The 27179-nt window shown below is 43.4% G+C and overlaps 1 protein-coding gene across 2 annotated transcripts in view; it reads left to right on the top strand.

Annotated features, from left to right (window-relative positions):
* The window catches only part of USH1C (USH1 protein network component harmonin), an 844250-nt gene that overhangs the window by 599514 nt on the left and 217557 nt on the right, over positions 1–27179 (top strand). Inside the window, exons 15-16 of one of the 2 annotated variants that reach the window (XM_069623779.1) lie at positions 16135–16184; positions 22711–22863. The exons of the other annotated variant lie outside the window; for it this stretch is intronic. Of the exons in view, the coding sequence (XP_069479880.1) occupies positions 16135–16184; positions 22711–22863 (203 nt within the window). The remainder of the gene's footprint in view (positions 1–16134; positions 16185–22710; positions 22864–27179) is intronic. 2 annotated transcript variants of the gene reach the window in all.

Raw genomic sequence — 27179 nt, 5'->3', positions numbered from 1 at the left:
CATTTTTTAGGAGACATTTAGTTATTTTGTATTTAACACCATTGGAATTTATGTGAATTCAGTCTAGGCTGAATTGTACTCTGCCTTAGCACCTTCTGTTGTAATATTGTGTATGTGCAAGTCTTTCTTTAATTTCTTAAAAATATGCGAAATTGCATACTAATTAACTCAAGACACCATTAGTATACATAATAATGTCACTTCTTGTGTGAGATACCAGTAATTTGTTAATTAACTTCATGTTATGAAATTGCTAGGTAGATGTTGAATTCAATCCACTAGTCATGTTACTAAATTGCAAAGGGATTTAACACATTCCACATGGATTTCAACCTGGAATGCAGGGCTAGACATTGCTGTTGATAGCTACTGGTAAAAGATGTCCCCTGTCAACACTTCTGTCTTTGTAACTTGAAATCTGTTTGATCGAAAAGTATTTCATTATTTGACAAATCATTTGGTGCATAGTAAGAGAAAATGTAATTGTGCAACTGCTGCTGTGCTTAAATAATGCCATTTGCAGTTTCAAAGTTCTTCCATGTTTTCACAGACCAAGGGGGTAATACATTACCAATTAGAGTCTGTTCACCAGGCTTTTTATCCATGTGGAGAGACCTGCTACACTACCATCTAAAGCTTTTAAAATATTAGTGTTGGAACAAGAATACAAAAGCTTTAGCCACGGCTTTAAATAGGCTGAGGCTATGTGGGGCTCGGTTCACGCGTGGACCCCCAAACTGACTTTCCCAACCTGATTTGTTGACGCACTGAAGTAAATCAAGAGGAGAGATAACACTGTGCTTTACCAGTAGATGTCTCGAATATCATCCTCAGTTGCAGACATTAGGATACGATTAGTTGTGTTTGAACACTAGAGGGAAGAGAACGTATAATAGTCAACGTATTGTTCGATTTTTGCAACATATATTAAAGTGTTCAAACTAAAATGATTTGCTACTGTTATTACATAAGAATCGTAGCATTCCTTCAAAAGAACTGAAGAATTGGAAAGTGCATCGACCCATTTCGATTTGGTTTCGATTTTATTTGAATACCTTATGTTGGTCCATGATTTGACTGCACATTAAATACATTTATAACACATTTTAGAGTACATTTTACTCCCTTTTATTCCGGGTATGAAATGGTGCTTTGCTTGGTTCTGTAAGTTGGTCTTCGGAGCTCAACAGCTGGTATTGCCCAGTGCCCTGGGCAACATTTCTTAATTAAAGTATGCTGGCTTTGGATGGTGCCAACAAGAAATCCATGTATGCAGTTAGCGTTCTACAAATAAGTAGGCATAAGCATTTTAATCCAAACATTGAATATTTAAAATAATTTCTATGTATTGTATACAGTGGTGCCTGGTGATTTTTGTAAATGAAGGGCGTACATTTTACCCACAAATCTGCAAGAGCGACCGAGCACTGTGATGGAGTCTGACACAATCAAGGGGGCATCAGGGAATTGTTCCCCATGAGAAAACGTTTTGAATAGTGGGCTAAAATAGTGCATTTTACAACACACTTTCTGCAAATAAGTGGGAAAAAAGCTATGCAGCTTGCAATCAGTTTGTAGGGTAACTCATGGAAAAATCAAATAGATGCAACTCACAAGCCGTGCACGGGAGGATTTGCCAGGTGTGCTAGATTAGAAGAAGGGTGCGCATGATGATTAGACATTCTACAAAGGTGTTTATTAAAAAATCGGGATCAAGCCTATCTTTCCTTATTCCGTAAGGAGTCCCTACCTAACAAAAGTAGCTAAGTTGCTTGTCAGTCGGTGAATGTCTATAAATGAACCCGTCCATTGCCTAACTCTAACCTATCTGACCCTACCACTATTTAAAAAACTCCTAAGGTTTGATGAATTATTTCTCAGCCACTTTTCAGTACAAGCGCCCTTCTACCCCTGGATTTGGAGCGCTATACAAATAAAATAAACAAACAAACAAACAAACAAGATCGTGAGATATGCTTTGGTGATTACTTTTATCAATTAATGCAATTCCTTTGTTTAACGGTTTGTGCTCTTGGTTCTTCCCTTTTAATTTATTATAAGGATTGATCCTTCTCTTCTTCCCTAATATTCTTAGATCCCAACTTGCTGGGTTACTGATCAGTTCATAGTCCTTGTCTCTCCTTTTCTCCTTCCCTGGGTCTATTTCTACAGAGTCCAACTTGTTCTCAGGTTTCTTGGTTCTGGCCTGTTCTTTTATTTTTCTCAGGCTTTTGCATATATTAGGACCTTACCAAAATGTCTCTTCTCTTCTCTTCTCTTCTCTTCTCTTCTCTTCTCTTCTCTTCTCTTCTCTTCTCTTCTCTTCTCTTCTCTTCTCTTCTCTTCTCTTCATATTGATGTTACAATATGCCTCGTTTTACTCTTTACTGATTATGAGGACTCCAATAATGATCTCATTTACTTTTGTTATATTCTCTCTCTCTTGACTGTGACGAGTGTGAACATTCGTAAAATGATTCTCATTCACTCTTGTTCGGTTTTCTCTTTCTTGACTGACCAGTATGAGCATTGCAATAATGATTCTCAGTCACTCTTGTTAGGTTCTCTTTCTCTTGACTGTGACGAGTATGAGAATTCCAAAAATCATTATTTCTCTCTCCTTCCGGTCTCCCGTTATCCCTATTACCTTCTGCTTGTAGGGTTAACATCACCAGTTTTCTCGTTTTAAGAGGATTAGCTTCCTTTCTTCTCAGTCGGGCATCTATTTTTTTATCTCATCCATTTCTTCTTCCTTCATTCATCTTGTATGGCACTCCGGTATATTGGGTAACCACGTATATCGAGTAGTCACACCGGTGAAAATACTGCATCATATGGTTCATGTCATTTTTCACACTTCTTTTAACTCTTTTAATTGGTGTGCTCACTTCCAGGGACATTTCAGATATCAGCCCAACTGTTATTATTTCAGGACCTATACTTGTGTTATAGTTACTGAATGCTAGCCTTGCCATAGCATTATCAGTAAACTGCTTAATTGAAATACAATACATAAAATAAAAACAACAAAATGCAAAAAAGAATGCTAAAATCATGATAGTCAAAGAATCTACACTTTGCATATATCTGGACCTTTAAGCTCATTTGTTCAACGAGAGAAATGTTTGATATTATTTAAAACATGCATATTGCTTTTTAGAAAAATGGCCCTTAACTGAAGTACTAAAATAAATAAAAATTATTTTGTAGACCAAAGTTTTTTGTTTTGTTTTAAAAGAAATTGTCATTATAATGCTCTAAAACTCATGGAGAGGGGAAATTCAAAACGTCTGTAAAAACATTTAAAAAAATGTTCAGAAAACAGCACGCTGTCTCTACTCCTGTTGTTTCACGTGCTGCTGATTCACTCTGGCCATCGTCCTTGTTGTCTGAGGTCTACTTACTTCTGCTTTCTCTTCTGGCTCCCTATCATCTGACAGGGGGGGCCTCACAGCAATACTTTTTAATATCACTAAGATGTAATCAATCGCACCTACCTCTAATTTTTACTGTTGAAGGTGTTGCTATGTCGACCCTGTACTGCCCTATTAACCTCGGCTTGTGCCACTTTCTAGTAGAATTATGACAAAGAACTTTGTTTTCTGGGTATAGGGTGAAAGGTTGGAACAAACTAGCAGGGTCAAAATGTACATTTACATCTTCAGTGATTCTTGTTGAGCCCCTCTGTCTTTCCTGCACCTGTTTGGAGATACATTCCAGAGATTTAGTCATATCCATCAAATAATCATGCAAGTCTTTACCAAGCACTGTTGCTGAATTCTCAGCATCTGCTCGAGTATGTTTGGGAGGAGCAATTGGGACATTCATTCTCTATCCTGTCAACAGCTCATGTGGTGTCAGGTGGTGATCAGAACCTGGCTGATTGCGTAAGGCAAAAGAGCCAAGGGAAGGCAATGTAACCCATTGGTTGTGCAAAGAGTCTTTTATTTTGGCAATGTGTCCCTTCAAAAGGCCGATAGGCGGTCACAAATTCCATTCACTTGAGGGTGATAGGCAGATGCAAATGTATGTTTTATTCTGAATAGAGATGTAGGGCCTGACTCTTGGAATTTTGTGTGTGGAAAATAGGGACTTTGTGGGCCAATGTGCTTGCAAAACACCCTCTGTCGATTAATAGAATCGGCTTTGAAGGACTTTTTTGTACTTTGCGGGGACTCCATGCAGGCCCAGCATGCCTCCTCAAGCAGTAGAGCACCTTGCGCGAGATTCCACCAGAGTGTGGGCCCGGGCCAGTGCACGGAGTTAAATAGGGGGTGGAGCATGCATATTACACATACTCTGCACAGAATGCGGAAAAACAAGGCATTACATGAGCATGCTGAGGGACGACCTGCATGAGGAAATTGCATGGCCAGAAGCACGCAAAAACAAGCGTATTCATGGATATGACTGTGCAACATCTTGTCAGGGAAATCAGCATGCAAAGCACCCGATCACACCACCACCTATAAGCAGACACAAGTCTCCCATCGCATAGAAATCACTGTGCAAAGGTAAGGTCTGATCATGACTTCGAGGGTGTATGCATACAGTGGGTGTGCTGTTCGCGTGCATATCATATGCAATTTAGCGGGGTGTAACCATGGTTTATGGGGGTTCACAATCAGATTAACCAGAGGTTTACCTGAGTTACGGAAAATTGTCCACATGTTGTTGTGTGCTAGTAACAGTTCAGGGGATCCCACGCAGTGTCACCAGGGTGCATGTGTGGTTGCAGGGGACCCCCCCAGTATTTTCAGGATGCATGTGTTTGTGGCTGAGGAGCCCACAAAGGTATGCGCATGTAGCTGGTTTTGCTTAGCTTAGGGCAGGGGCGTTTAGGCCACTACTTGCACATAGGGCTGCTTAGCGGGAAACATTCCATGAATACACTGATCATGCACAAAATGTTCTGCACGCAAGGATGCACAAAGCCACTTTCAGCACAGGGAGTTTACAGGATCAATGCACACTTTTCCATGAATCAGCCCCCTAATGTGTTGAAAGATCTCATTTACAAAATGGGGTCCGTTGTCAGAATGATCACTTTGTAGACTCCCCATCTAGGAAATACTTCTCATGCAAAGAACTGTGCAGCTGATCTGGCATCTGTATATGTGCAGGGACCTGCTTCTATCCAACGAGAAAAAGGGCATACTACCACTGTTAAATATTGATAGCCATTACAAGCTTGAATGGTATCCAGTGATAGTGTTGCCGTGAAAATGGCCTGTCATGACATTTCCCTAAAAATGCATCCTCCGGATAATCAAACACTTTCCCCAAATATTCTTGGATTGGAGGTTATGATATATAATTATACTCCTCCTAATATATTTGAGGAACACATTTTAGGGCTCAGGAAAAGAAAAATCGCCTGTCTGGCGACTTTCTCATGGCGACATTATCACATGGAACCATTTGAAGCATATCCACATAATCGTTATGCAAATGCCAAAAGGGTCCAGTAGGATGGGGTATTACTCCTCTCACCATTCTTAAGGCATGACCAGCAGTGAACTGTTGGCAGATTATCCAGTTAACAATTAAATTGGCTACATGCTCACTCAAATTCGGGATGAACCAGTCGTCTGGAACAGATGCTGCAAGGCACTTCCTTGTGGTATGTGCTGGGAAATGTAGTTGTTCCAGCGGTACTGTCAGTAACTCAATAGGCATTACAGGCTCCCCTCTGCTATCCTGTCACAAAATCAGCCTTGCAGGGGATAATGAGCACCCCCTTTTCTTCCACAATTCCTGCTTTTCTGTTGGCGCGCATCCCTCCAACTCTTTCATCTGTGTTACTGGCAGTGTATTAAAACTTTCTGTGCATTTATTTGGGGCAGTTGTATTGTCTAATATCTTGAGGAAATTTGCTGCTGCTTCTGCAGCTTCATCGCTGCTGGTTAATCATCTCTGCACCTCTTGTATGTGCTGCTCACTTCACCGCAGCGATCGCCAAGGGACATTTGGCGCATGCTGTACTGTTGTGTTGTCTGCATGCTGGAATCCCCTCCTCTTCCAACATAATAGTCCTGAGTGTAAAATTGACATCACATTGGCAGAGTCAGAATACACCATTACCACCTCATCCATATGTGCTTTAAGTGCTAAAATCATGTCTACTAATTCTGCTGCTTGTGCTGAGAAATGTGCTGGTACTCTTGCACTTTTCTCTCAAACCTGCCACTCTGTTTCTGCCTTCAACACTGCGTCCCACTATGCCATTCCCTGCTGCTTTGATCTATTGTAGATGAACCATCAATGAAGAAAATTATCCCCCCTCCTAGTGCATTTTCATTGACATGGAACATGTCATTATAATAATCAGTTTAGGTAGTATAGTCATGTATATTATCTCCCTCCTCACTGGCTCTGCTATGAACCTTGCAGGGTGCATGTTGTGACACCTGACAATTTTGATCGATGGATTAGATATTATGACTTTATAGCCTGACACTCTCTGGGTAGTCAATGTACTTTTAGGCTTTTCAAGAATTGCAAAAAGGGCATCTTCAACATATAATGTGACTGAACAGCCCGTCGTTATATTGAATGACTTCTCCATTCAAAATGCTGCTGCAGCCAATGCTTGATTACATGGGTAATAGCTTCTCATTACTGGATCTAAGATCCTGCTGTAAAATGCCAACAGTGTGTGTCCCAATGTCGTTCTCTCTTTGAGGACAGCCGTCATCACAAACCCATTCGAATAAGAGAACAGGAAAAATGTATCGTTGTAAACTGGGATCCCTAACACTGGAGCGGTGCTTTACTTCTTTTAATTAATTGAAGTTACCTATCATCTTACCTATCCATACAATGTCATTGTTGTCTTAATTTGCTTCTTTCAATCCTTCTAAGAGGGGCCGAACATATGTGCTGTTGTCAAAGACCCATACACGACAATAATTGCAGAGTAACAAAAACTGATAAACTGATGTAGCTCTTTTACTGTATTTGGCTGTGGTGCAATGGTAATAGCTTCTGGTGTCACCTTCTTCCCCTCCTTTCATATCATCTGGCCTATGTACAATACTTCTTCTTGACACTATTGCAGTTTCTCCATGCATACTTTTTACCCCTATACAGGCAGCACTGTCAATATTTTCACTGAGTCTTTCCTGCACTCTTCCTATGTGGCCTGCTAAATAGTAGGTCTTCCACATAATGTATGAGTGGGCTGTCCATCTGTACATTTCCGAAGTTCATCTGCAGCACTCTAATGAAAACACTGGGAGATTCACAGTACCCCTGTGGGATGCCACTGTGCTGTAATCTGATTCTGCGATATGTAAACATATTGTGAATCTTCATGCAGGCGAATAGAGAAAAAAGCATTTTGCAAATCAATCCCAGTCAAATATTGGGCTTTAGGCAGTATATTACATAATATCATAACTGGATTGGGCACCAATGGGAATTCAGCCTCAACAATATTATTCCGAGTGTGCAAATCTTGTATAAATCTCCAAGACCCTCCTTTTGTCTTTTTTATTGGATACACTGCTGTATTACACGGTGATTCTGAAGCCACTAATATGCCTTCTCACACCCAGGCTGCAATAGTCTCATAAATACCCTTGGCAGCCTATTTTGACATGGGATAATGTTTTTCTCATGGTAAAATGGCACAAACTATAAACAAAAAGGTTATGGGTGGAAGGTTTGCAATGGCGCGGAGGGGCTAAAAAATAGTGGTGTGGAAGGTTGCCAGGAGCAGTACCAGTTGTTCAGAATAATTCAAAACCTTCCACTGATCACTTTTTTTGTTATAGTTCTGTCTCCCTGTGCGCCTTAGGGAACCAGGCTGCACATCAATGATGAGGCCCAACAAGGCCAAAACATGTCTGGGGTTGCTTGGCTGTCCATGCAGAGGGGAATTGGCTTAGCAGTTCCGACTGGGCAGCTCCCATTGGTGGCAGTACCTGACTGATTTGCATATGGCAGGACCCCTTTTGCAATGGTGCAGATGGGTTAAAAAAAACAAAAGTTTCCACTGCTTGAAAGGTTGCCCAAAACTTTCCACCCATCACTTTTTTTGGTTATACTATTATGGATACATGTTCAGTCCTGTTCCAGTAAAGAGATTCTCTCCCACCACATTCTAGGTGCCTGTGCTGCTAGCAGCAATATTTTTGTGTTCCATTGTGCTAATGTATTCTGTGGTACTTGTGATTGTACTTGTGCTTGCTGTATCTGAGGCTGTACCACCTGCTGTGGTTGCTGTATTTGAGGCTCTACTGTCTGCTGTGTTTGCTCTATTGGTTGCACCTGTGTCTGGGTTGGTTAGCACTGTGTATAATATTGGGCATTGTAATCTTGCTGTGCGGCGCTATAGGGCGGTGGATATGCAGAGGCCACTCCTGGGCCAAATTGCTGCCAATTTTGTTGAATTCCTCCCCAACATCTACAAAGCTGTGCAATGGGTCCTTCTTTCACACTTGTCCAATACTTTGATCCAAATCCCCCAAATTGTGGCCGTCCTCTATTAAACCCACATGTTCTCATGTCTTTAGTGCTTGAAATCCAAACCATCTTGCTCTAGGTGCAAACCCCTAACCGGAGGACATTAATTATATTCTCCTCTTCCTGCAAAATGTCCATTAAAACCTGACTGAATGTGTTGTGCTTCCTGCACACTGTTGTTCTCCCCATCGAGGGGATTTCGGTGGAATTACTGTGGTGGTAATTCCGACCTGGGGTAATTGTGCCGATTTTGCTTATTTATCAGCGGAAAGTGGAAGGATTTACCTCCAACATAATGCTGGCAGTAAATCCCCCACTGCAAGGCCAAACTTGTAGTATGGCAGAGTGGGAAAAATGGCGGTAAGTTCATCACTTTTTCCTGCACCGCCATACTTGTAATGAGGCCCAAAATGTGGTTAAAATGTTTTATATTTTTGTCCCATGCTTCCCTCATTTCTAAATGCCATTTTTATTGTATGTCTTGTATGTAAGCAGCTGGGTCTTAATGTTGCCCCATTTTTTGTGTCTTTATCCCACTCATGTCTGATTTGCCCTCCAAACATCTGCTCAACAAATGTTAAAAGGTGCACCGGTGTAGCTTGTATTTTGGGCTGTCACCCCAGGGTACCCTGCCTTTTTCCAAATGTCTTCTGATTGCTCTCCCAATATTACAGCAAACAAACATTTGATGTCTCCTACTGCCAAAGTCATGCCCAACATTTCCTTTTCTAACTCATAAATCCACTTCCCTCTGAATGCTGTAAATTATGGCAAAATGTACATTGAGTTATTGTTGTCTCTCTGTGACCAGGGTATATATTGTGCTAATCCTCTGCCTTTCTGTAATAAGGAGAATTGTGTGAGTCCACTTCTGTGTGTAGGTTCAGCCGAACACTTTATCTTCGATTGTGCTGCTGCCATACAAACCTTTTTTACGGCCTGGTAGCTCTCTTAATCTGTTAACATGTGGTGTGTTCATTTCTGGACTCATTGGACGTCTCTCATGAAGAAAAGGATACCTAATAGGGTCTATTGCTCTTCCCTACAAACCTATCAGATCAATCACTCTTCCTGAAGAGGGTGCTTGTGCAGCTTCCGCCTCCCTGCTCTCATCATCATCTTATCATTCCGACTGTCTTTCTTCTTCCTCATCATCTTCATCCTCATCTACTTCCTCAAAATCTAGCCTTCTAAGGGGCTCTCTCACATACGTCCCACTCCCTATCTTCTCCAATACATTCCTATCCCGACTTTGCAGAGACTACCCCCAATGTTCTCTTTTACTCATGCTATCCCTTCTACTCCTATTTAGGCTGTTGCTCTTTCTTCTTGGAATGTCTTCCCACTCTGTCAGTCAAGTTATGGCTGCTAATTGTGTCCTCAGCTTCCTTTTGGTGTTTCTCTCTCCATCTCGTTTCCTTTCTGTTTCTCTCTCTTCTTCCCTTTTTCTTTCACTTTCTCTCTCTTTCCACCCTTTTCTCCTTCTCTCTCTATTTCCATCTTCTACCGTCTTCTCTTTAGGATGGTCTATGCCTTTTCCATCAAGTTTTAATATTATTTGCGCTCCTATCCATTTATCTAACACAATTGTTTTCTCATCCCTTTCCCCCTGCATGCTTCTCTCTCTTTGACCTTCTCCTTCTACTTTTGTTAGATTTGCTTGGAAACTACACTGCATGTCATATCCTACCTGCAGCGACAATGGTCTTTGTTTATTGACTTTCTCTCCCCTTATGCTGTTGTGATCATTATATGCTCGGGACAAACATTTAGGACTGGTATGCCCTACAACAGCCTTTCATGGGAATAGTACTGTACATTCGGGGGCAGGACACTGATCAGAGGAGGAGGAGGAGGAGCCGTGGACGGTGAGCACCCTTCACAATGCTGGTTAATCATTCATTCTTTCTTGCTCGATTCCATTACCTCTTCCTTGAACATTTTCCACAGCTGAAGTATACTCAGTCTGTTCTGTAATTGTTTTCTCTTATGTGTGGCATGTAAATAGGTCGACATGTGTTGCGGCACCTCTTTCGAATGACTACCGTCCTGAGGTCAAGGCATAAACATTTTGCCAGCCGAATCTTTAACCTACTAAACGTGGCATTTTAGTATCTTGTCTTTGTATCTGGGAAGTAACTTACACAAATGAACAATGCGGTGTCTGCCATAATAATATAAAGAACAATTTAAAAACAATCAATGAAAACACCTTCAACCCTTGCTCACCTCTTCACTCCTTTTTGTAATCCTCCCCAAAAGGATTTTTTTTTTTACCTTAACACATTAAGGGCCTCATTCCGAGTATGGCGTTAAGGGATAGCGGCCACCGGTAACGAGACCGGTGGCGGTGATCCCTTACCGCCATACTCCGAGTTCCCTTTGCGCCCTCGCCCTTAACGCCTGCTTTGAGCAGGTGTTAAAGTCGAGGGCGCAAAGGGGCCTCCAAGCCAATAACGGTGACCGTAATGAACGGTCACCGTTATTTGCATCTTCCCCATTCCCATTGAGCCCTACGGGGGCTCATTTGGGAATGGGGAAGAGCCTTGGTGAATGGGGAATTACCGCGCCGCCAACCTTGGAATGGGGCGGTAATTCCGCCATCCACCAAGGCGCTGCCGGTCCGGGTACGGCATCAACCAAGGCGTTAATAGCGCCATTGGTTAGCGCCGTACTCGGAATGAGGCCCTAAGTGTGTCTCTGAGATGATGTGTCCCAAAATCCCTCTCCTGAGCACCCCCACAAAAACACTGCTCATGCTCTAAACCACTGTTCCTTCATAACAACAAATTCATTCTCCTACTAACATAACAAAACACTATAAGAAAATTAAATGGTACCAACAATCATTAACATAAAACAAAATGCAGCAGTCTTGCTATCATATGCAGGGGATCCTTCTCTTTATTTCTCTGCCCCTAAAAGAGGCTTATTGCTTGGTCTTTTAATATCTCCAATATCACACAAATCAACAATACACAATACCCAAAATTCCCAGTTTTGCCAGTCAGTGTTTATACTGACATCCACAGATCCCTTGAGCGTATTTAGCTTTGAGTCTCCTCTATCTGCCTGTTGCACCCTTTGCACCCAGTGGGGCAGCCTACGAGACTGGCAGGACTTTGTGTCAATGGGGTTAACTGCCGACCTCTCTTCGTAGATGTGCATTATTCCCCTCTCCACAAGCCACCCTCGCTGTCCAAGTGGGACAGAAAGGAATGCTCGATTGTCTGCAATACTCCTAGGGAACCATCCTCTGCTACCAAATGTAGAGATGGCCCCAACTGACCAATCTTAGTAGAATCAGCACTAAATAAAGGAGTACTCAAAATGCACAGCAGAATCCAGCTTTAATCAAAACACAGACTCTCGGCAAGGACAGCATACAAGCAGCTCTCAACATTACAATAAGTGTGAGCAGATTTTGTACTAAAAATATGTAAGCAATGATGTCATAATATAAAATCAGTTACACAATACATAAGTAGTTAGGATTGGTTAATATCAAGGTATATGTATGGAATACGTAAGAGTTAGGTTCCTCATTCGTTTATACATATCTGATGGCTCCTCCCAAGCCCAATTTATCGTAGATTATATTTTCACTACATTGTTACTTTGACCACTAATTGGCTAGCGATATTCATCATTTATTATTTTTTTGCATTTTTAAAGCACTCACACAACAGGGGGCATTGAGGCGCTGTTACAGGAGTATGTATCTTAATTGTGTATTTATAACGTGCTTAATACCCAAAGGTTTCTAAGCAAAGACCCGGGGATCGAACCTGTGTTGCTTCGTGACGTCTTGTTTCTTATGCGTGCATGTTGCCACTGAGCTATCCTCCCAGGACATCATGGCCGGGGTGTCAAGCGGAATTTCTATTGGTTGGAACTTTACACACCAACCTTGGACACTTTGCTTTGCCGAGACGTCAAATTACGATAGACACATAGTGTAGGGGGCGAGAGAAGTCCATGGTCTGCACTTATTCCAATTAAAAGTACTCGCCATCATTTTGAGGCCATGTGGTCTATCTGTTGCTTTGTATTTGACCTTGTGTATCATCTTGTGTCTACGTGTGTGCTAGGGAGTTCAGCAGGTGTCTTATCTGTACTTGGCTCATATCGAATAGCCTGTGTTCTTCATATCTTGATCACGTGTTAGGTGATCGTGTTGGAGAATTAATTTCCTCCTATTTACTGGGCTTTTACTATAAATTTCTTTCTATTTACTGGGCTTTTTTCTAATTCTAACATGCATGTTGTACTCTTTGTGGCCACTGGAGACACACTTTCTCTACCCACTACAGTGTCTTTTGGCCTAGTGATCTCATGCAGCTGGACATCAATGTCTGGTTGTGCACTTATTAGACTGTAATTACCTTGGGAGTCTACTGCTTCTCGTCCTGTGAGCTGTTATCTCGTCCCTGTGTTCTGCACATCCATTACTCCCTTCCGTGCATCTGACCTTGGTGCTTGCTAGCAACTACTGCCTGGGTAGCTTCAAAGCTTCTAAAATAAAATGTGTTTTTATGAATTAAGCATCTTGTCTAAGACCTTGATAATGCCTAGTTCTGCTGCAGTGTCTGTGCTAGGAAACTGGCTATAATTCTGCATTTCTCGCCTCCTTGTTGGCGACCTATATCTGTCTCTTGTTCATGTTACATTCACCTTGTGCATCTGCCATATGTTGGTTTCCCTGCCCCTGTATGCTGCATTTTACCTGCCTATAATTAAATCTGCCCTACCTGTGTAGTGAGTCCCTCTCTTGTTATTCTGGAATCCTCTTCCCTTCTATGGCATATACAGGACACTACTTTTGAATACTGCTATCGAACTGTAATCCCTGCTAGTGTCGCACAACCTAACTATTTTCTTTTGACAGAGGCGTGTACATTGACTGTTTAAAGTATTGTTTCTTGGAATCTTCCTTTGTTTTTCTCGTCTCTTACCCTTAGTTTCATGGGGCAGTAGGCTTGCCTCAGTTGGTATCGTTTCTTACCTGCACAGCAATGGTGAGGAGTAGGGGCAGGAATTGGTACTTGAATTGGGGCAGTAGGTGATACTTGCATATTCGTGTGTCCCATTACAGGGAGAAGGGACAAATTCTTGCAATTTGTCACATAAACTCCCGTTTAAATCAGTGGCTTCCCCTTCTTCATTGACTGGAAACCAGCTTAGAAGAATCACATTTCCCTGTTCTTGTCCCTTCCGATGTTTGACGTTGAAGCAAAAGGGTTGCAAATCCAAGAACCATCTCATTATCATAAGGTTGGTATGGTTCCTTATGCATGCTCATCCATGTTAATGGAGCGTGGTTCGTTACTAATCTGAATTTCCGGCTAGACATGTAATAATTTAAATGGGTAAATGGCCATTCGATTGCCATAGCCGCAAGTTTAATGGTGGCATAATTTTACTCTGTAAGAAAATGCTTCCGGCTGGTGTAGAACACTGGACGCTCAGCACCATCATACTCTTGCAATACTATGGCACCTACTCCGGTCTTTGAGGCATCGGCCTGGAGGATGAAGCCTTTGTTAAAACTTGGCATTTTCATAACTGGTTCATTGCACAATATATTCTTCAACCCCTCAAAACTTGCTTGATCTTCTTTCTTCCATTGAATTTTCAAGGGATATCGAGGGAAAACAATCTACTCTCTGCATCCTGGTAGCCTGTTGTGTTGGATCTTGTGCGCGCACAAAGGGTATCAACCACTTTTCTTTAAGCGTACTCTACCAAGGGAAAAAAAAGAGAACACACGCTCTGCTCTCTTTATAACCCGTGCCATAATGGCAGTGCCTGCGATTTTCTGACAGCTCATTACACTATCTAGCTGTGACATTTTTTAACATTAGTATACTGAGACGCAATCTTGTGAACAGCGCTCTATGATACATTAACGGAATGAGATCGTGTACACAATTGTTAATAAGATACTTATTCATGTTAACCTATTCAGTAACACCGTGCCTACTAAAGTATCTCACCCATCTATTTTGTACCCTCTCTAACATTAAGTTTTATATTAAGTTCTTTGTGATTTATATAGCACCAAATGTGTAAGTCAGGAGTACATCAGTCTATGCTTGGACTGGCCGATGGGGCATGCCTGAAGTCCAGATTTTCTAGTCAAAGTAGGCCAAGTTTTTAGCCAAGGTGGGCCAATTTGATGAATTACTTCACTTAACAGATAGTAATTTTGACCAGTGTTACTGAACAGATATTCTTTAAAATTCACAATTTGCACACATTACCCAAAAACTCCCCCTTTGGGTATTACTCAAAGATTCTGTCATGGAAGGAGCACATTTTCATTTGCGACGGTGGTACACTTTTGTATTAATGCCCGAGCCAATTGTGTGCCCCAATCCGACCCTGGATTAGTTTTACTGATTGTAAGTTGGTGGACAGTCATAATTTCGAAAAAAAAATGTCGACAGACAAAAATGTCGACAAAAAAAAGTCGAAAAAAAAATGTCGACTTTCGTTTTTTTAAATTATATATTTATTTTAGGGGTTCGGGACTAAAAAAAAGGGAAAAATTTAAAAAAAAATTAAAAAAAGGGGGGTTGGGGGAGGAACCCCCCCATTTCGAAAAAAAAATGCATTAAAAAAAAAGTCGACATTTTTTTTTCGACATTTTTTTTTCGACTTTTTGACTGTCGACATTTTTGTTGTCGACATTATGACTATAAACCTGTAAGTTTATTGTGAATGAGGTCCATTGTGTTTCCACATTTGAAATGTGCATATTCTTCGTCCATGGCCACTACGAGAGGACTGTGGACCGGTGTAGAGAGCATGCGTTGCAAAGCGAAATACAAGGAGTAGAAATGAAGGCATAGGAGGATTTTAGCACAGTTGGCAAATCAGTTTAGGACAATTCAGGGAGTAAGTCTGAGTTTCTCAAAGTAACTTTTTTGTGAATCCAGTATCCCCCTCCAAGTTTACATGAAGGGAAAGTCAGAGTAAACGCTTTGTGAATTGGCCCCAATGTCACCCAAGATATCCTGCGCTTGATATGTATGAGTGAGGCTTCAAGACCTACACAAACTTTATTGACCGGTCTCGGCTACTGTTTACCAGTGACACTTTGCCTGTATTGGTAAATGTTTATGTCATTTTAAGAGTCATTGTGGATTGTATTTTGTTAATCCAGTGATTAAAGCCTTTGTTGGTTTGTTTTACTTAGAATGTGCTATACTTAAAATGGGCGTTGACCCATAGTTGCTCTTCATATTTTACAAAGTATTTTTGCTACTCTACGACATATGTGTGCTTGGGGTGAACATCGTATGTTGGAACTCCACAGCATCTCAGTTGCATGGCAATCAAACTAGATGATTCTATGAATGTTACATCAGTTTAATGACATTTTCCCGGCACACAGATTAACTTTTCTAGAAGGGCCATTGAGGGGTGCATTGGGGCCAGGTGAGCTAAGCAAACGATAACATGTCTTCTGTTTTTCTAAACTTAATTTTAGAATGTGTGTATTATTATAGTAAGTTATTTGTTTTATTTGTAAGGTGCTTATTACAAACATGCTCTCCATTAGACGTGTAGAGTCTACTCGGTCTATGTAGACCTTCTGCTGGGTGGGATTGAGAGTCAGGACATGCCTAATAAATCATTTCATCCTTTATATTACTTCAGCTTTTGGATGGTTTTATCGCTATGAAGGAAAATTCCCCACCATTCGCAAGGTATTGTAGTGTGCTAAGAGTGCTGTGCAGTGAGCTGGCATGTGTCATTTGATGGTTTGCTTCTGATTTCCATATAGGCAGTTACCCTACACCTTTTCTGCATTCATAGAAGCGACCTTTAGATGTGGTTAGAAGAAAATGTTTGCAATGTTCTGACAATTTATAAACCTGAAAAAAACCAATGAATATTTATTTACTTTACTTTTATTGCTTTATTTCGACAAAATGGTCAAAAAAGCAGCTCACAGAAAAGTAAACAAACACATTAGTTACATCGTCACAATCGATTAGCTCATAATTACTCCACTAAAATTACACAATCGGTGCTTTACCTTAAAACCAAATAAAAACAGATCAACATTATACAGACAATGGCAGCTCGTATAGAAAGATGTCTTTACACCATAGCACTGTTCAGCAATTTAGCCTTCCTCATATACATTTTTCTTGCACAGCTCAGATAACTTGTAGTGGCAAGCACAGCCTCCTTATCCGAGGCGTCCAGGCGTCCAGGCAAATTGCCATAGCACCAGCTAGGGACCTACATCGACGGCTTAAGAAAAGAGGCTTCAGGGAGCGCTTCCTCAGAGGCATGGTGGCCGGACAGAGTAACAAATGGTGTTGTACCGACTCTTCACACTCTCCACAAAGGATACATGATGCTGAAACAGCAATATTACATCTATGCCGAGATACAGAAGTTAGCAAGATTACAATACAGAATCAATTGGAAACATCTTTCAATTGGAATCAGACATATTCAATGAGTCGTATGAAGCAAACATATGCCTGCTGGCCCTAGAGAAACAAGCTACTCCTCACTGATGAGGTCCAACATGTTTGGGACAGCTTGTGGTCTTGTGCACAAGGGATGTGACCTTGCAGGTCGGGCTGGACTGACCTTTTGGGGAGGGGCCAATCCTGATTTGCATATGGTCTTTCCCCTTTTTGTAATGGCTTGGTAGGCGAAGAACAATGGTCTGGAGGGTTGCTCAGAGCAATGCCAGAGGATAGGATTGATCCTAAACCTTCCAGCCATTCCCTCTTTTGTTTTGCTGTAGTCACCCCGAGTGGGACGGGTATGCCCAGACGTGGTCCCGTGCCTGCTGGTCCTAGAGACCCGAGCTACTCCTCACTGATGACGCCCAACAAGGCTGAAACATGTCTGGGGATGCTTGTGGTCTTGTGCAGAAGGGATGTGAGCTAGCAGTTCGGGCTGGCCTGTCCCTTTTGGGGTGGGACCAAGCCTGATTTGCGTATGGTCTTTCCCCTTTTGTAATGGCTTGGTAGGTGAAGAATACTGGTCTGGAGGGTTTCCCAGAGCAATGGCAGACGTTAGGATTGATCCTAAACCTTCCAGTCATCCCCTCTTTTGTTTTGCTATAGTCATATGGAGGAAAAAAAAGCATTCATGACAACCTGTTGCAAGATTTTTTTTAAACTGCAGTAGCTGCAACTCGTAGCTGCCAAGTGGGCCAATGTCACCTTCGCCGTCATCAGGATATTCTACCGTTTTTGCCGACAACCCTATGCATTCTGCGACTTCTACATTTGCATTTTCCATCATGTGTGTGCCCTGCAACTTCCAGCATTCAAAGTATGTTTAGCTCAAACGCCAGGATTGGCTACATGCTGCGCTGGCCCGTTTGAGAATGTTGGCAATTCCTGTGGCAAATACAGTTTGGCAGACATGTGGACCACTCTCCAAGGGCCAAAGCTAATGTGTGTGTGATTGCTGTAAATGGAAGAGAATGGTTAATGGTGGGCAGTGTCCTCACATGGTGCTATCAACCCATTGACGCCACAGCCATACCCCAAACGGATGCACAACGTGCATGCCCTCTTCATCAGACAAATATATCCTTTCCTAGACTTGATTATTGAGCTGTCTTTGCCCGGTCCTCCCTCTTCCTACAGCAATCTCTCTGTGGATTGGTGTATTATGCTCCCTCATCTGTCATCATACATGCGAAACACTAACTTTACTATACTCCCAGATACTGTACTAAAGTTAATATATTTAGAAGTGCGTCACAACGAGATGATTGTAATTTGACAAGTTGTGGCGTCGTTATATGCCATGCTGAAATGCACTCACAGCTTTCGAAAGCAAAGTGACCTTGCCCAGGCTGCTCTGCCATACAGAATAAAGAGACTCCTCAACTGATACCCTGGCCCTCAGTGGATGAGAAAGACCATGGCAGTAACTAGGAACATGAGGCACCACCTCGCTCATAGTCTAGTGTCAAATTTGCCCCGAGTGGCAGCAGCCTGACCCTGCACCCAATACCAATCATAGCAGCTCTGAGTAAAGGCTGACAGATGCCTCGGCTTCAAGCTTTCATGGAGCATTAGAGCATTTTACACAACAAATCTGCTCTTCCAGGCAGTCTTACTCTGAACCAAATCAATGTTCAGGATTGTCAGTATGGCACACAGTTATTGTAGCTACTGCATTTCTAAATCTTGTGGTTGAAATATTTATTTTAAAACAATCGTTTTTCTCATGGTTTTTTCCATTTCATATGCTATATATTAGTTAGGTTGTAACCCCCACTCATCAGGTAAATTATAAGGATAATAATGAAACCTTGGAGTTCTTGTGTCGTGCTTTGTAGGGCCTGACCTGCTTGTGGATGATTATAGATCCTTGCAAACTACAGTTGGCGGTGGGGTCAGTGTTCTGTATGTAATAAAAAGAAAGAAAGTGTGCAATGCTTTGCCATTGCGATTGTCAAGGAAAGTGTGTGCACATGTCGTCATGGGTCTAGTAGATTCATGGTCTGCAGTTCCACAAATAACCCTTAGATTTGTATGGTGCCACCCCCTCCAGTGTTTTTTATTTATTTATTGTTTAAGAGGTTTTCCAGACACTAATGTATGCAGTGCAAACATGGCAGCTGGCCCTGGCTATGCTTGCACCCTCACAGCCTTCAGCATACTGGACTCTGCAGTTTCTCTGAATAGACTTCAGTCAGTAGAGGCACATCTGCATCCCTGTGCCTTCTGCCTGGGTACCTCAGTGCTCCTTCACTTTAGCACCCTTCGGTGGGTACTGGAGGGCCCAGGCCTTCATCATCAGCGGATCCTGGGGAGCCTGTGTGCAGTCTGTGGTCACTGGGGATGCTCATGGTTGGCTCTGACTGACAGTAAGTTATCCAAGTAACCAATAAATAAGGGGCTGAATTATGGCACACTGCTTTTGCACATTTCAGGCACACATTCGATAATGGGCGCAAATGATGACTGCATGATTCCGTGTTGGTGGTGCACGTGCGCAAATCATGGTGTGCCTAATCTGTGTGCTACATGCCTCATGCACATAAAGGTACACATTGATGTTGCGCTTACGTTGCCCCTGCCTTTCTTTATGGATGGTCTGGCTAGGCCGCAGGCCAGCTCCGGGGTAGGTAGGAACAGAAAGCGGCCATGTTTCACACATTTCTGACCTGCTGTGCCCTGTACAGCAATGCTTGTGCACAGCATTGAGGTTGCTGTAATGTGCTCGATTATTTTTCCCCACCCCTTTATAAGGGATAGCGGTGAAAAAAAGGCGTTTAGGGGAATTAGTTGTTTAATGACTGTTACCTAGAACGTGCTCCCAGCATCAACATGTGTGAAAGGGTGGGGAGAATGCGGAAGGCAGCACGCCCCATGCTGCAGCCACAAGCATATCTATTCACTGAATGCATTCCTCACACTTAGGGCCTGATTCACAGGAGTGTTTTATAATGTCTCAATCCCATAGGAAAACGCTCTGTGAATCAGGCCCTTAGACATGCCACAATGGCATCTGCTCTCAGATCCAGGCCCTCCCACACAAAGGGACTTGCGTGTTCGACAGGCTGGTTGCCCAATGTAAGGCACACATCGCAAATTTTATTTAAAAAAATCTAACTTTAAAAAAAGTTGTTTGGGCAAAAAGGGTTGCTCCAATTAGAACCATACTGGGAAGAACTCATAGAGCCCTATCTGCATTGGCGAGCAAATATCAGGTGAAATGCTTCTTAACCAGGGTCTCTCCTAATCGCATGCCGTAGAGACTGAGCTGTTTTGCACCAAGAGTTTAATGGCAAGGACAGCTTTCACAAGGGTGGTCCAGCCGGGCATCCTTCTCCTGGATTATGGAGACAGTCAAACATACTGCTTGATTCCCCATGATTTGGGATCAATACTCTGCGCTACTAAGGGAGCCGAGCCTCTAGAGCGGGCAGGCAGTAGTGTTTGGCCTTTATGATATGATAGTTTATTTATATAGCGCCTATACACAATGTGTTTCAAAGCGCTTCAAGGCAAGGGAGGGAACAAGGGAAAATACGGCATTCTAAAGGCCATGAACAGAAAGGATGTGAAATTAACTATTGTACTCGGCCTGAAAACATTTCAGATAGTGCAAGAGCTAAGACATAGATAAGGAAGGGGGGTGGGAGGGGTAGGAAGGAAATGGAAACAGACAGGCGACTACCGTACTAGGCCTGACGACATTTGTGGTAGAGCCGGAGAAAAACAAAAGGTGAGGGAGAGGGGTGCAGAAAGGGAGGGGAGGAACAAAACAAGCGACTATCATACTAGGCCTGACAACATTTCAGATAGTGCTGGAGGGACAGTGGGGAGGAAAATAAAACAGTAATGGGAGGGTGGAGGAAACAGACGAGGATGCTATCATATTAGGCCCAGGGACAATTCTGATAGTCAGTGCATAGAAGAAAGTAAGGGGAGGAGATAGGAAAAGGTAGAAGGGAAAGGAGGAGAGAACAGAGAGTAAGCAGTCAAAAAGAGTGGAGAAGCAAGAGTGGGGAGCGAATACAATTGCAGAAGACAGTAGTAACACATAATGGTGCAAGCCAGGATACAAGATGAAAATGGGAACAGCATGATTCAGGGCCACCATGAGTACAAGATGCAAAGGAAGTCCAGCATGAGAGTTGAGAAAGGGTGACGCACCGTGAATCAATGAAGTCCATAAAAGTAAAATCCAGCATTGGCCACAAGACGGTGATGGTGAAACCAGAATGTATCAGGACAGACTCCTGTAGAAGTAGGCTGGAGTGGGTTGAGGGGGATCAGGGTAGAAGAATCAAGCAAAACAGGCACCACCTGTGTGCGAGAAGGGGGGGGGCACAAGGGAACATCACATGGGGACCAGGTGCATGATTACCTGCTGTCTGAGCAGGAGGTCGGGCCCTGGGTCCTCCTGATCCGAACAGGTCCAAACAGGAATTGCCCTTTTCTTCGTCTACTCCAGATTCCCAGGCGAGAAACACCCTTGATCTAATAGTTAAGAGCAGGAAGGAAGAGGCAGGGCTAAGAAGGTGGGTGGTGTTTAGAGCAGGTGACCTAGATCCACTTGCTCCTGCTCCCCATCTGCACAGGAAAAGAGGCTGGAGGGCTCCTTAAGTAGGGATAAAGAGCAGCAGCAGGAAGACACCAGATGGGTGGGGCTTGCTAAGTGGTGAAAAAGAGCGACAAGAAGGAAGGCACCAGTTGGGCAGGGCTTGCTAAGTGGTGAAAATGAGCGGCAAGCAGGAAGGCACCAAGTGGGCGGGGCTTACTAAGTGGTGAAAAAGATCGGCAACCAGGAAGGCACCAGGTGGGCGGGGCTTGCTAAGTGGTGAAAAAGAGCGGCAGGCAGGAAGGCACCAGTTGGGCAGGGTTTGCTAAGTGGTGAAAAAGAGCGGCAAGCAGGAAGGCACCAAGTGGGCGGGGCTTGCTAAGTGGTGAAAAAGATCGGCAACCAGGAAGGCACCAGGTGGGCGGGGCTTGCTAAGTGGTGAAAAAAAGCGGCAGGCAGGAAGGCACCAGGTGGTCAGGACTTAGGCCAGGTGACCTTGATCCACTTGCACCTGCTCCCCATCTTTCCTACCACAATACTCTGGACGCATGAAGAATAAACCCACTCACTGGATTCCAGGGCTAGTTTCGCAGATGACACCAACAACCATGAGCCGTGACTGGCTAGATATCAACCAATGATTGTATAATGCATACAGTTGTGACGTGATGGGCAATATCGAGAACAGGCATAACACCACTTGCTATTGTTCTATCTAATAGCTCAGTCTGCCATCCATGAGACCAACTTGCTTTTTTTTCTCCAACACCATGAACTGTATGTAATCTGACAACCCCAAACATAAACCGAAGAAATATTATTTTTCAACATGATGTAATTATTTCGAAAAGGGCAATTTGATTATGGTGCATGAAGTGAAAACACCCCCATCCCATGTAATCTAACACCAGGATGTTGTTGCTGTGGTTACCGTTTTTAGAATACCTTCTTGAAATTGCTTAATAAAGCTATGCAAGTGTGCCGTGCTGTGCAATGCATGATGTGATGCAACCATTTAGCATGGAAAACACACTATCTATGGAGCACACCAATAGGCACTGGGGGACGAGACAAGGGTTTAGCCACACACCCACACACACACTGCATGGTGTGCGTCTGTTTATTTTAGAGTTCATATAAGGTGTGCCTGTTATCAATATGCTTTTTTATGGAACTACAAAAACGACCCATTAGAAGGGGAAAGAAAGAAAGAAATCGAAGACGGACAGCCTATTCGAAAACAAGAAGAGTAAAAAGGAAATGGAGTTCGAACTTAAGCTGGCCAAAGAAAAAGAAGAAATGCTGGAGAAAGAAAAACAACTGAAAATCAATCGACTTGTGCAAGAGGTACATCTTGAAAATGCTTTGAGTGTCCCGCCTAAGAATAGAAAAAAACATGACTGCAGGATTCGGGATTGGTAGCACATTGCAGATTGACATCTTTGTAGAGTTAGGATTGCATAAAAGAATAGGATAGAACACACAGGAGCCGCATGCGTAACCTATAGGCCCACTGTTCCTTTCTGCATGTTCAGTGCAATGGGCCATCCATGATGATCCTAGAATAAATCTGGTGGCCACTGCTGGGCCCTGTATAGGTGGTTGTATGCTAATGACCTGCCTTAGAACTTGCCTACTTTATGTGTACACATTCAGGAACAATGCACACAAATACACGGTATTTAATGTCAATGGGCCTCATTACGAATCAGACGTTAAGGGGTTAACGGCGCCGTAAACGGCGCCGACATTAACGCCTGATTCCAAGGTCCCTTTGCGCCATGGTGAGTTTAACGCCTTAAAATCCATGGCGCTAAGGGACCATGGTGCTAATTACGCCACCGTAATTTACGGTGGCGTAATTAGCGCCTTCCCCACTCCCATTATGCCCTATGGGGCAAAAATGGGAATGGGGAAGGGTAAAATGGGAAATGGGGATTTACCGCCCCACTCACCTTGGAATGGGGCGGTAAATCTGCCATCCACCATGGTGTAAACGTAGTTTACACCATGGTGGTAAGGGTACGACCCAGGCGGTAACTTACCGCCTGGGTCGTAATGAGGCCCAAAACCATGCAGGCTGTTAGCTCTCATTTCACCAGTGCTTGTCAAAATTAGATTTCAAGAAATAAAATATAAGATCTCTGCGTATTCTGCTCAGTAATTCCTTTAGTTTAGGCCGCAAGGGCCATTATGATGAAATATGAACCCCTATGTAGATGATGAGTGTATGTTTATGAAAGGCACTTCAATTCTACCTTTATAGGGGAAAAAGAGATGTATGTTTCTGCCATGTTTTCTTTGCAGTCCACCTGGCCACTTGGTGGACATGTGTCTGCGTGGCAGGTGGAGCGGAGTACACGGGGGAGGACCCTCTGTGGCTTCCAGCTCCTGAGATTGAGGGTATCCCTGTGGACTCCCACCTCTGAGGATGAAAGCACGGCATGGGTCTCAGGAGACACGCAGATGCTCCGACCATCTTTGCAAAGTGAGTCTAATGTGCCACTGATCCATTGGTTCAGTAATGCCAAAGGTGCACATTAAGGCATCTGAGCCACTTGATGTGGCCACATAAGCATAGATCACAACGCTGTGCTCATCACCTCTGTCCATTTACCATCATCCCCGGTATTGTGAGGCCTGGTGTCCTGCTAGATGGATTTTCCCTCCAACAGGAGCCCCTGCCTGACACTGCTGGGCCTGCACAACTGGTCTCACTGCAAGCCCTGCAGTGATCCTGACTGACACCAGAAGTTCATTCCCCCATTCACTGAACGAAGATCAGGATGTTTGCGTCCGTGAAGTCGACCTTTGGCTTGTTGGCTAGGTAGACCCGATGCTCATGATCATGTGCCCCCTGCCTTAGACCACCTGACCTGGCCTCCAGTGGCAAAGAAGGTCCTGCACAAGATTTTGTGCTTGGTCCACGAAGCCATTTATGGGGAAAACCCCCCTTGGTTCTTGATAAAAGAATTGACCTTATGTAACCCCTTGAGAGAGCAGCGTGCGGTTCTCCTGGAGACTCTTGGAAAGCTTGCTTTCCCAACCTATTCATGTTGTCTGAATAGCTTTATCTTATCAGGCCACACATCTGTGCAATTCTTTACCTGTAGATATTGGAACAATTTCTGAAGTAATACAATGTCAAAGGTGCCTAAAAGCCTTGCTCTTTGCACAATAATGCAGTTGATTCTCTGGATCCTGCAGACCTGCTTGATTCTATTTTGAGCGCCAAGATTCCATAAGGTAATAGTTGTGCTTTAATTATGCAAACAATAAATACATTTAACAAAACAATGCAAAAATGGCATTATTAAGATGTTCTTTCCCATTGGAAAGAGTTTGTGCCTTTACTATATGGGGGTCCGATCTGATGCGTGCATTCCTCTCGCTCTCAGTACAGCTGGGAGACTGCTTTAAGCAGACCACAGCTTTATTGTGTTGGGAACTCTACACGTCCGGGGCCTCAACAATGAACTTTTAGAAAACACTTTAAGCTTGTGATAGGATTACAGCACCTGTGCTGCTGATTCCAAGTTTCCCGGAACCGTGACCAATTTTGCAGGTTTGGGACCCAGTTCTGAGCTGCTTCTGACATTACTGGAGAAATGTGTGCTCTCCAATTGTTGTCCGTCTTTTTTGTTCCACCTCTATTCTGAGGCGTGCCATTTCCACCTCTATTCTGAGGCGTGCCAATAGTCGTACATCCACATGTGTAAATCTCACGCCATTCAAGTAGGGTTCTAATGAATTAAAACATGTTTGGCAATATTTTACCGTCAATTTTCTTAAACACGTCCAGTTTCTTTGATAACGCAAGTGTTGCCAACCAAGTGTTTGGTTTACAGACAGCACTTTTTTTTATTTTAGAAAGTTGACCATTAAACATATATTTGGGGCATATTTTTAATGTGCTGCATTTCATCAATGCATCATCAGATGTAATTTGGGAAATAGAAGTGGCCTGTGGCATGATCGGTACATGTTATCAGAAACGTAGAGGGTGCTCTGTTTTGCATCAAGGGTGCAGAATGTGAGGTGAATCCCCTTACAAACACCAGACCCTATTTTAAGGTGTAACTAAGGGCCATTGTTAAGACCTGAGAGCGTCGGGGAGACGATTCGGATATCCCGACTAATGGAGAAAAGTGTTGTTGCAGTGCCCAATGACACTTTTCTAATTTGCGCCATTTTCTCATCTTCTGAGATTGTGGCAGATGTTTGTGTTGTCGCTGCTTTATTTAGACTTACAGTGCATGACTTTCTTCACGGCAGGGTGACTACCGTGGGCCTGATTCCGAGCTTTGGGGAAAAGTAGTGTGGAAAGCTGACATTCTCCCCTCCAGTTTGCAGCCCCAGTATTCTGAGTTGGGTGGATGGATTGGAAGGGATCTAGCATTTTATCAAAGTGCAAAAGCTGGTCAAAGCTATCTTTGTTGGGGCAGCGTGTGCACCAGTGTCACTGTGAACATTCTTTGCGATTGTGCCACTTTTCTGATTCGCGCAAGTCTCCTTGAACCTTAGGTAAATGAGAAAAGTGGTGCTGCCATCCAGAAAATGCTTAGCTTACATGCTGGGCAGCATAAACGACTTGTGCAATAGCAGTTAACTGCAACTCACCGGTACTATATGTTGACTCCTTTTTTTGTGTACGGAAAAAAAATCACACGGACCTCTGAATTGGGCCACTTGGGTTCCACCATTTTTGGCTTTTTAGTTTGGGCTATTATTGTTTGGTATTTGACTGTCCATGACCATGCTAATCTCAATGGCCATTCCCCACCCAGTTCCTGCCCCCCGCCCAAAACACCTCCTCTTATGAACTCTGAGCTCTTTCTACCATCAAACTTTGCACTTGAAATGCCTGCAAGTGTTTTTTCAAAGTAGTCTTCTGTGAGTTCATTGCAGTTTTGAACACAATACTGGTGGAAGAAAAATGTTTTAACCAAGTTCCCTTCAGCCACTCGATTTATAAACACTCTGGGCCCGATTCATGGGATTCATGCGATTCATGGGATTATCTGCCGAGAAAATAGGGTAGTGTGCGCGCAACTGCACGCAAATCCGCCTTTGTCGATTTATGGAATAGAATGCACTGTTCTTTTCCTGGACTTGTACACGCTTGCAACGGCACGTCTGAGCGCACCGTCATGGCCTTGTGTGAGACTCCACGAAGAGCATGGGCGTTGCTTGCACAGAGGGCTGGGAAGGGGGCAGAACACCAAAAAGGGGGAAGAACTTGCAAAAACTGGGCATTTTCAACGGATGGCCTGCAGGCAGTCCCTTGTGCGCCCACTAATGCATGGCACGAGACGTATTCATGGATTCGATCGCACAACCTCTCGGCCATGAAATGGCCACCAAGTCCTCCAGACGATCCGCCACCCTAAGGCAAGCGTAAGTACACTTGCACGTAGGATTTGCAGGGCAGAGGTGGGGTTGCATGTCAGATCTCAGGGTGCGTGTACTCAACCGCGGTTCCGATGTAACTTAGGGACATGCATAAGCAGGGTAGCAGGGTGCAGGAACGGTTTACGGGGGTCCACACACAGATATTCTGAGTTTAGACCAAGTTAGGAATTTTCATACGCAGGTTGTCGGGGTGCCAGGAACAGATACGGGGGGCCCTGCTTAGAGATCCTGAGGTGCAGGTTTGCTTGCGG

The sequence above is a fragment of the Ambystoma mexicanum genome, chromosome 11, assembly GCF_040938575.1.
Source record: "Ambystoma mexicanum isolate Mex_15411 chromosome 11, UKY_AmexF1_1, whole genome shotgun sequence".
NCBI lineage: Eukaryota > Metazoa > Chordata > Amphibia > Caudata > Ambystomatidae > Ambystoma > Ambystoma mexicanum.
This window is presented reverse-complemented; position numbering and strand designations above follow the sequence as displayed.